The following is a 12087-nucleotide window of genomic DNA, read 5'->3' as shown; positions in this document are numbered from 1 at the left end:
TGCGTTTACTTTTTATAATGCATTACTAGCATTTACTTTTTATAATGCATTGCTAGCATTTACTTTTTATAATGCATTGCTAGCATTTACTTTTTATAATGCATTTACTGCGTTTACTTTTTATAATGCATTTACTGCGTTTACTTTTTATAATGCATTACTAGCATTTACTGCGTTTACTTTTTATAATGCATTACTAGCATTTACTGCGTTTACTTTTTATAATGCATTACTAGCATTTACTGCGTTTACTTTTTATAATGCATTACTAGCATTTACTGCGTTTACTTTTTATAATGCATTACTAGCATTTACTGCGTTTACTTTTTATAATGCATTACTAGCATTTACTGCGTTTACTTTTTATAATGCATTACTAGCATTTACTTTTTATAATGCATTGCTAGCATTTACTTTTTATAATGCATTGCTAGCATTTACTGCGTTTACTTTTTATAATGCATTGCTAGCATTTACTTTTTATAATGCATTGCTAGCATTTACTTTTTATAATGCATTGCTAGCATTTACTTTTTATAATGCATTGCTAGCGTTTACTTTTTATAATGCATTACTAGCATTTACTTTTTATAATGCATTACTAGCATTTACTTTTTATAATGCATTACTAGCATACTGCGTTTACTTTTTATAATGCATTACTAGCATACTGCGTTTACTTTTTATAATGCATTACTAGCATACTGCGTTTACTTTTTATAATGCATTTCTAGCATTTACTGCTTTTACTTTTTATAATGCATTACTAGCATTTACTGCGTTTACTTTTTATAATGTATTACTAGCATTTACTGCGTTTACTTTTTATAATGCATTACTAGCATTTACTGCGTTTTTTTTATAATGCATTTGATGATTATGCAATTCTACTCTACTTAACAATTCTTTAATTAGTTAAATTACTGATATGCCATTCTTATAAACATCTGCAGAAATATTTGTACATTTACACTACAAGATTGTTACTGTATATATAAAGATTAGTGTAGCCCATGGATCAATAAATATGTTTAAGAACAGTTGTTAATATCTAAAATGCCCTGTTAGATTTACTAATTTGTGTTCATACTTTATTGAAAACATTTATTGCATTATTAATAGTCACACAGAAGGGCTTCATTAAAAAGCTTAATGGTGCAATCACAACACTGTATATTGTAATCAAACATATCTAAATGGAATGTGCTTAATGGGTCATTTCTGCTTATTTATGCTTAGAATTTTCACTGAAAAGCAAAAACATTTTGAATAGGATGCTATGTTATTTAATATCTAGGTTAACAAAATCACATTATTTATTATTTATTGATGTCTAAAAGCTGCTGCTCAGCTGACTGTTAACATATGTAACAATTGCAGCCTAGTTGTTGTCAGTTATTACAGCCTACACCAGAATTGTTATTGTTTAAAATATCGATAATCCCTTTATTACCCATTCCCCAGTTTTGCATAACCAACACAGTTATATTAATATACTTTTTACCTCTGTGATTATCTTGTATCTAAGCCTCTGCAAACTGCCCCTTTATTTCTGTTGTTTTGACAGACTTGCATTTTAGCCAATCAGTGCTGACTTCTAGGTATCTCCACGGGTATGAGCACAATGTTATCTATATGGCACACATGAACTAACTCCCTCTAGTTGTGAAACAACTGTCAAAAATGCATTCAGATAAGAGGCGGCCTTCCAGGACTAAGAAATTAGCATAGGGGCCTACCTAGGTTTAGCTTTTAACTAAGAATACCAAGAGAACAAAGCAAAGAAAGGTGCAAGAATCTAAGAAGGCCCCCCACCCCCACCCCAAAAAAAGGTGAATTTGATACATATCTTTTTTTTTTTACATTTAACACAGAAAAAAAAAAATTGAATCACATTACATGTCTGCAAAAGGAGGTACCCTGTGCCCACAGTCTGTGAGATGGTCTGACCCCCTATTACTGTATATAGGGACACTGTTTAACCCACCAGTACTGTATATAGTGAGTCAGTGACAGTCTGTAATCTGCCGGTGAGATGGCTGGCCTAAACCTACCCGCCCCAGTACTTTATACAGTGACCACAGTAGTCTGTGACATGGTCCAGCCCCCCCCCTGTACTGTAATTAGGGTTGCCACCCATCCCTTAAAATACAGAACACTTATAAGCTACACATGCTGTAGGGTGTGCAGGGAGGAATGTGAATAGAGCTGTCCATAAACACAATACATGTTCCTCCCTGCACACCCTGCAGCATGTGTAACTCATAAGTGTCCAGGAAAACATGGCTGAGGTGGCATCCTTAACTGTATATAGTGGTACTGTATAGTGACACTGTTTGCCCCGTGCCCCCCAATGCTGTAGTAACAAGGTCTGTAATTTGCTGGTTCCACAAACATACACACACACACATACATGCATAAATGCACACACAGTCACATACATACATACACACACACACACACATACATGCATGCATAAATGCACACACAGTCACATACATACATACACATACACACACACATATAATCACCAATGAGTACAACAGAAACACTTACCCCTGTAGTCAGAGACACTAGTAAAGCATTTTTTTAAGCTGGGCCCCCACCCTCAGGGGCCAAGTCACAGTTGCGAACACTGCACCCCCTGTAATTTCGCCCCTGATCTTGGTTATGACAAGAATAGTGATATTATTGATTTGCCTTGTGTATTCAAGTTTAATCTCTCTGACTGCACCTATAGACGAGTCAGAGGGTGTCTGAAGATTTATTTTCTATACAGGCTGGTTAGTCTAAGCCAGTTCTCAGTCTATTTTTTATACCATAACATTCTTGACATAATGTAAAAAATCACCCTAAAAAATGTAACTTGTGAAAACGTATGCTACAAAATAAAATAGTATAATACCATAGTATAAAATACTTTAATCTGATATCGTATAAGCAATATTACACAGTGTTTTTTTGCTGTTAAAGGGGCATTCTAGTCAAATCACAAATCAACGGAAGAAGTGTGGGGCGTTAAAAAGAGCATATTTTACTTGCTCATGAAGACTTATTTTATACTGCCACAGTCACTTCCCAGCACTGCTCTCTGGATGCTGGCTCCCATAAATGACTACGATTACTATCGTATATGCTTCAGATTGTCTGCAGGGATTCTTCCAGCCAATCCAGAGTGGCTATAACTGTAATGTATAACAACTTGTATATAGAAGGTAGTGGAGGCAGCTTTGCCTTTTAAACAAAGACTTCACTACCAAGATAAGTAATTGTACGCATTTTTATTTATTTAATTGCAACATCTGGTATACTACAATGTTCCTTTAAGAGAGTTAATTCTCAAAGAAAGATGTCATGCTACCTTTATATGATTATGGCCATATAACCTAATGCTGTGTGACACTCAATAGTGTGTTACACAAATGTATCAGTAGTCAGTAGTTAAGAGTTTTATGGGCTAACACCGGAACATAAAGCTCTTAACTAAAGTGCTAAAAAGTACACTAACACCCATAAACTACCTATTAACCCCTAAACCAAGGCCCCCCCCCACATCGCAAACAATATAATAAAATTATTTAACCCCTAATCTGCCGACCGGACATCGCCGCCACTTTAATAAATGTATTAACCCCTAAACCGCCGCACTCCCGCCTTGCAAACACTAGTTAAATTTTATTAACCCCTAATCTGCCGTCCCTAACATCGCCGACACCTACCTACATTTATTAACCCCTAATCTGCCGCTCCCAACGTTGCTGCTATTATATTAAATTTATTAACCCCTAAATCTAAGTCTAACCCTAACCCCCCTAACTTAAATATAATTTAAATAAAACGAAATTAAATTACTACAATTAAATAAATTAATCCTATTTAAAACTAAATACAGGTAGCCCTCAGTTTACGCCGGGCTTAGGCTCCAGAAGGAATGCTTGTAAATCGAAACCGTTGTAAATTGAAAACCAGTTTATAATGTAAGTCGATGGGAAGTGAGGGAATTAGGTTCCAGGCCCCTCTCAAAATTGACATAAGTAACACCTAATACATTATTTTTAAAGCTTTGAAATGAAGACTTTAAATGCGAAACAGCATTATAAACCTAATAAAATAGATTGTATCATCATCAAACTAAGTTTAATAAACAAAAACATTTGCTAAACCACACCTAATAAAATTATCACACAAACACAGACTGTATCATCATCAATCTAAGTTTATTGAACAAAAACAAAATAATCACACAACAGACTGTATCATCATCAAACTAAGTTTAATGAAGAAAAACGTTTTTTTACTTGCATTTTTCTGCAGCTAAGGGAAGTGGCTGCTAGATCTTGTTCCCTTAAAAACGGCTCCATTGCTTAGGTCTGGTTATACACTGATTAATTTCAGCCTGCCTGTGTTTAATCACACAACAGACTGTATCATCATCAAACTAAAGTTTAATGAACAAAAACTTTTTTACTTGCCTTTTTCTGCAAACAGTTCTCTGCACTGAGTCTACATCTAAGGGAAGTGGCTGCAAGATCTTGTTCCTTTGAAAGCTGATCCATTGATCACGTCTAGCTTGCTTTTCTTTGCATGTGTTTGCTGCAACACAAGCGGACTTTTCAATAGCAGTCACATGACTGAAAAAAGGGCATTATTTTGAAACGGCACAAATTGAACCGGCGTAAATCGAGGGCCACCTGTACTTACCTATAAAATAAACCCTAAAATAGTTACAATATAACTAATAGTTACATTGTAGCTAGCTTAGGATTTATATTTATTTTACAGGCAACTTTGTATTTATTTTAACTAGGTACAATAGTTATTAAATAGTTATTAACTATTTAATAACTTCCTAGTTAAAATAAATACAAATTTACCTGTAAAATAAACCCTAACCTAAGTTACAATTACACCTAACACTACCCTATAATTAAACTAATTACCTAAACTACCTCAATTAATTACAATTAAATTAAATAAACTAAATTACGAAAAAAACAAACACTAAATTACAGAAAATAAAAAAATTACAATTTTTTTAAACTAATTACACCTAATCTAATCCCCCTAATAAAATAAAAAAGCCCCCCAAAATAATAAAATTCCCTACCCTATACTAAACTGCAAATAGCCCTTAAAAGGGCCTTTTAGGGCATTGCCCCAAAGTAATCAGCTCTTTCACCTGTAAAAAAAATACAATACCCCCCCCAACATTAAAACCCACCACCCACACACCCAACCCTACTCTAAAACCCACCCAATCTCCCCTTAAAAAAACCTAACACTAACCCCTTGAAGATCACCCTACCTTGAGACGTCTTCACCCAGCCGGGCACAAGTGGTCCTCCAGAGGGTCCGAAGTCTTCATCCTATCCGGCCAGAAGAGGACCTCGGACCGGCACAAGTCTTCATCCAGGCGGCATCTTCTATCTTCATCCTTCCGGAGCGGAGTGGGTCCATCTTCAAGACATCCAACGTGGACCATTCTCTTCATCCAACGGCCGACGACTGAATGACTGGTCCTTTAAGTGACGTCATCCAAATGGCATCCCTTGAATTCCGATTGGCTGATAGAATCCTATCAGCCAGTCAGAATTAAGGTAGTAAAAATCCTATTGGCTGATGCAATCAGCCAATAGGATTGAAGTTCAATCCAATTGGCTGATCCAAATTTTGCTCAACGCTCACTTTTCTGAAGCTAACGCCGGCTTGAAGAAAACTTGTATAGTGAGCGGTAAGAAAAAAAGGCTCGTTAGCACCGCACAGCCTTACCGACAAAAACTCGTAATCTAGCCGTAAGTGTTTAACCTCAGCAAAAGGGTTAAACACATAGTTAAATGCAGCGCTAGAGCAGCAATAAACTACTTGGAGCTTGCTGAACACATCTCGTGAGCCAATGTCAAGTGGCAAATAAGTGTAGACACCAATCTCCAACTAGCTCCTAAGCCTACCTAAGTATGCTTTTTTAACAAAGGATACCTAGAGGGCAAAGGAAATTAGATAATATAAGTAAATTGAAAAGTCTTTTAACATCATATGCTCTGTCTGATCCATGAAAATTTAATTTTAAATGTAATGTCCCATTAAAGGAGTAGTAAACACCAAACATGTTATTGTTTGAAAAGATAGATAATCCCTTTATTAGACATTTCCAAGTTTTGCATAATCAACACTGTTATAGAAATATGCTTTTTACCTCTGTAATTACCTGGTATCTAGGCTTCTGCAGACTGCCTCCTTATCTCAGATATTTTGACAGACTTGCATTTCAGGCCATTAGTGCTGACTTTTAAATAACTCCACGTGCATGAGCACAATGTTATTTATATGAAACACATGAACTAACGCCCTCTAGCTGTGAAAACCTGTAAAATGCATTCAGATAAGAGGTGGCCTTCAAGAGCTTAGAAATAAGCAAATGAGCCTACCTAGGTTTATATTTCAACTACAAATACCTAGAAAACAAAGCAGATTTGATAATAAAAGTAAATTAGAAAGTTGTTTAAAATGATATGCCCTATCTGAATCATTAAAGTTTAATTTGGACGGGGGCGGAGTCAGCTGGGCAGGCGAGCAGTCATGTTTATAATGAGCTCTGTTATTAACACAGCAAAATACACAATGTAAGACCGCTAAATATATGGAAAACAAAGATTTCAGACTGTCTTACCTACTGGAGCTAAAGATTAACTGGTCAATGGGCCGGTTAGATTTCCCTACGCAGAACTAGATGTATTTTTTGAATTATGGTCGGAGATTTGGGAGCATGAACAGCAGCCATCTTGCCTTGAATTTTTCGGTACGCAATTATCTGACTAAACTATATCTTACCCTGTTTCCTGCCGTATTCAAGCTACTGGTGCAGATGAAGAACCTTACATAGCAATCTTTAACACGGGGATATCACTCATGAATACTATAATGTATACTCTGCCTTCACCTCTCCAGCCGGAGCTCAGCTCTAAGCTGTCATACCCTTGTGCCGATCACTACCGCTCTATATACGGAGCTTCTATGATGGCGGCTATCGACTTATGGGAACAGCAAGTACGTTCAATAGGTGATTGGCATTTTCAGAACCTCACACAGAGTTTGACGGTCTTAGTGACAAATCTAATGGAGGCAGCAAAGATTACTGACGCCAGTCCTATTGAAGAGGTATGCACTGTGAAAACGGATCACACTACACAGATCCCAGATGAACAGTGGCAGCTAACAACTAAAACTAATGAGGAAATATATATTCAACCTCAAATTGCCTCTCCGGTCATAGATGATATCTCTGAGATGACGCAAGGGGACATAACAGCAACTTTCGTAGCGCAGTTAGACAGGGATGCAACTAACCATGTTACCAAGGCACTCGGAGGTGGTATTGTAGAGAACTCACGTTCTACTGTAAGCCTCAAACTTGATAAAGAACTTACACTTTGGCAACTATTAAAACAAGAAGGTCCACCTGTGGTCTATGGGTTCAGAGCCATCACCTTTGGGGTTCCACAGTGGTTTCCCTGCTTTGTGGGTCTGCAGTGGGACTTTATTGACTTATCATACATACTGACTCGCACTGGCATCGGATAGATGAGACTATGATTACCACTATAGTATAATGTTGCAAGACTGGGATATCAGCACAGTTGTTTGATTGTAGTGCACGTATGACCGAGTATAATTGCAATACTCAAACAATATAGTCCATTGAACAGAATGTCATCAGCACTATTTTCTTCAAAAAACTTTTATTGGATCAAAATAACTGCAACGTTTAAGGGGTTAACACCTATTTTGATCCAATAAACGTTTTTTTAAAGAAAATAGTGCTGATGACATTCTGTTCAATGTACCACTATAGTATAGTGAGTGATCAACGCATATATTGTGAAAAGTTTGTAATGAAACATATTCTTTTTTGTGTTTCTGTGTATTAAAATAGTTAAACTCATAGTTGCAATATAGCCACCTGTTTAAGTGGATATATTAAGTAAATGTTAAATATGGTTTAAATTCAGTGATCTTTATTGACCCTAGCATCCCCACATCAGTAGCCCTGTATTTTTTCAGAAGTGTTGAACACTGCTACTTGGTTGTTAATTTACAGATCCCTTTCAATGTTGTAGATTAGGTTCATAACCCAACATGAGAGATGACTCACAAAACTTGAATGATATTCCCATTTTAAGTAACACTTTTTTTTTCATATAGATAGTTTTTGTAGTGCATTTCTCCCTGTCAGCGGCCGAGATAGGGAGTTAACTTCTACTAGCTTAATATTTTACACACAGTCATATTGTTACTTAGGAAGTGTCTTTGACCTAAATGAATGAGTCTCTCTGATTTTTTTTTTTTTCTTCTAAATTATCGTTGAACTTACAATAAACTATCTACAGACAACAATATCGTTATGCAGATTGTTTATGGGCAGTGAATCTTTGAATGTGGTGCTCTAGGATATTCTTACTTACTTATTTATTCTAATAAAATGGAGCAAACCCCATAATTTAATTACTCCACTGGACTTGAATTCAGGCATCTGTCTGATACTAATACTTATTTACTTCTATACTTCCTCAAGAACCCCAGAGGATCATGTTTCCTAATATTTCAATAGTATAAATTAGTGACCTAAGGTTAATTTTAGATAACACAATATCACCTCTAGACAATTGGGTGGCCCTAAGTTGTACTTCCTCTTAAACAGTTAATATGGCACTCAAGAGTCATGGCTGGATCCTTATGTTTCCACCCCCATTCACTAATATACTCTAGCACTATTTAACTATTACGCCGTGACGCGCAGCTTCCCCTCTAAGTACTTGATTTGGCCTTAGCGCAGGCTGGACCTGCGCTATTGTTATCCAGTATGGTCTCCCTACTCATAATACCGTAAATGAGCTGCATAAATCGTGTTTAACTTATTAGCTTAGACTTTTAAGCTCTAGTATGCCACATATGATTTCAGCCCAACATGTAATTAACCCACTCTTTTATGTTTCCACTAGTAACTCATGTACTCCTGAGACTTCCAAATAGATATGCCGTTTTGTTTTATTAAAACGTTTGCCCTGTGCTATAATTTAACAGCTTACCTTGTTTACCTAGAGCGACATGTTTTCTGTGATATATGCTGTTTACCATATATAGATAACCACCCCCCCTTTTTTATTTTTTCTTATTTAATAAGCCTCCTGGTTTAGGAGGATTAACTTTGCGGTTTATTTCGCCTATACCACACCCTAATTATATTCTCCATTAGTAATCCTTTACAGCACAACATAATGTGATGTTTGCACCAATTATCCTTTGCATTGACCTACATATAATTATTGTTCCTTCCCTATACTCCTCCTACTATTGGTTGTTTTACATACTGGGTGGCCCATGAGAGGCCAATATTTATAATTTGGGGAGTTCATATCCTAGAGGTTACCAATATACGGGAAGGTGACATTTACTATCACATAAAAAGAAAAAATTGAAATTGATTTTGTGTATTATTCTACTACTAGTCCTAAAGCCCGTTCACACGGGCCGTGTTGTCTCTCTCTCTCTCTCTCTCTCTCTCTCTCTCTCTCTCCCCTGTGCGCCTTTACTTGCCGGTCCTCGCGCTGCTTTGTTTCACCCCCTGCGCGTGCGATCAGCTGTGCTGCCGGGTCCTCGCGCTGCTGCCGGGTGGGTGCGCGTGCGATCAGCTGCAAGAGTTTGTCTGAACTGCGCATGACGGCTTCAGACAAACTCTTGTCTTTTATAATATAGGATATGTGCAGGGTTATAGTATGACTACTCTCTATTACTGTTATATTTAATTACTAACTTGTACCATAATATATGCCTTTAATTATGCTCCTTGCAAAGTTATGTATAACAAGGATCCTGTTGAATGCTGTCATGTGCTTTACAGTCGATATGTTTTTGGCAATATTGTACTGTTTTCATTTTTCAAACTCAATAAAAAATTAATAAAAAAAAATAAAATAAAGTTAATTTGGACTTTACTTTCCCTTTAAATGAAAGGAACCTGGATATTTTTTTATTTTTTTTTACATATTAAATACATAAATTTCAGACATGAAATACTCTACCCAAGCATGTTTTAAATGTCACTTTCAAGTCTATAATGAGATCATTTGCTAGTTAGAATCATTGACCTTCCTTCTACAGTAATGTTGTCTTCAGACCAAACCAGCATCTATCAAATGTATGGCTGTTTTCTAACATAAAAATCTAAGGCTGCACATCATCTGAGCTAAAAGCTCAGTTTTATTTTCCTGCATGTCTGCATTTATAATCTCACAAGCAAGATCTGTGTGTAACTAACACTCATTTACAGTGCTATTTAATGTATGTAATAAGCCTTTGCTGTTTTCTTTTCTGCAGAAAAACAACAGTTTGGGAAACAGTAATGTAGATCTTCCGTTGCCCTGCCTCGGCATGCACCAGTTGGATGTCACATTAAAAAGGGGAAGTAATTTGGCAGCGCGAGATCGTGGAGGTACTGTATAATTTTAATTATATTCTGTTGCTATGTTGGATAATTGATATTAGCCTTTAGATTGCGTTCAGAACAAAATGCGTAGTCGTGCATATGATTTGTTGAAATATATTTGACAATATGTATCCAATAATTAATAACCTGTATTATAAAGGAGATTAAATAATCAAATAGGAGCCAATAAATATTTGGTTTATAAGCATTTTGCCTTACATTAAGCCAAATGAAATATCAGTATATGGTCCTGGCTCAGCACCTTTATCACTATGACACTTCATCAGTTGTTATTTATAGTCATTTGAGAGCATACCAGATAAATACTGCAATGCCAAAATGGCAAACAGTTAGGTGCATCTTGACTTACCTAATAATGCTTTGCAGTTCTGCCATGTTTTGTAATGAAACACAAGAAAAATTAGACTAGGATACATTCACTAATGCTTAAAATTTGTCAGCACTTATGCCCACTGGACCTCTCATTACTGAAAGAGGAACATGATGAGAAAACACCCTTTTTGGCAATGGTTTGGGTGGACTATTACATTATAATGTGCAAAGTCTACAAATATTTGTACAAATGTGTGTTTCACATATTATTTTCAATATTCATTTAAAGGGACATTCTACTATAGAATTGTTATTGTTTTAAAGGATAGATAATCTCTTTATTGCCCATTCCCCAGTTTTGCATAACCAACACAGTTATATTAATGTACTTTTTACCTCTGTGATTACCTGTCTGAACGTCTCCAGATTGGTTAATTATTATATTGAAATCTGTCCCTGAAATAAGGATAATATATGTCCTATAGAATGTGGCAACATATATTAGACATATTTTTATCCACATGATTTTACTTGCCATGGATCTTGAATATAACTAGTAATATACTGTATAACTTGAATTTTACACCTTGGGACTCATCAGTTCTTTGCTTGTTGTCTAGTAATATACTGGTAGTTATTAATTATAGGGAATACAGTTTATTAAACAAGAATGAACCAAGAATGTTTGCAATGGCAGAAAATTGCATATTCAAGTACTCATTAGCATCTTTGCTATGTAAAAAAATTGTAAGAAAATATTTTTTGAAATAAATGCTCTAGAATGTATTTTTTTTTTAATTGAAAACTTGTAGTTTGAACTAGCCAGTCATCTTGCCTTCAAAGATATTTTTTCTTTCTTAAAGGAATAGTCTAGTCAAAATTAAACTTTCATGTTTCAAATAGAGCATGCGATTTTAAGCAACTTTCTAATTTACTCCTATTATCAATTTTTCTGCGTTCTCTTGGTATCTTTATGTGAAAAAAGCAGGAATGTAAGCTTAGGAGCCCGCCCATTTTTGGTTCAGCACCTGGGTAGCGCTTTCTGATTGTTATCTAAATGTAGCTACCAATCAGCAAGTGCTTTGGTTCAGCACCTGGGTAGCGCTTTCTGATTGTTATCTAAATGTAGCTACCAATCAGCAAGTGCTACTCAGGTACTGAACCAAAAATGGATGGCTCCTAAGCCTACATTCGAATAAAGATAGCAAGAGAACGAAGAAAAAATGATAATAGGAGTAAATTACAAAGTTGCTAAAAATTGCATGCTCTAGCCG

The 12087-nt window shown here is 35.9% G+C and overlaps 1 protein-coding gene across 1 annotated transcript in view; it reads left to right on the top strand.

Moving 5' to 3' along the window:
• MCTP1 (multiple C2 and transmembrane domain containing 1) overlaps positions 1 to 12087 on the top strand; it is a 1142062-nt gene that overhangs the window by 129950 nt on the left and 1000025 nt on the right. Inside the window, exon 2 of the mRNA XM_053701494.1 lies at positions 10372 to 10486. Coding sequence (XP_053557469.1) covers positions 10372 to 10486 — 115 coding nt within the window. The remainder of the gene's footprint in view (positions 1 to 10371; positions 10487 to 12087) is intronic.

This window comes from Bombina bombina, chromosome 2, assembly GCF_027579735.1.
Source record: "Bombina bombina isolate aBomBom1 chromosome 2, aBomBom1.pri, whole genome shotgun sequence".
Taxonomy (NCBI): domain Eukaryota; kingdom Metazoa; phylum Chordata; class Amphibia; order Anura; family Bombinatoridae; genus Bombina; species Bombina bombina.
This window is presented reverse-complemented; position numbering and strand designations above follow the sequence as displayed.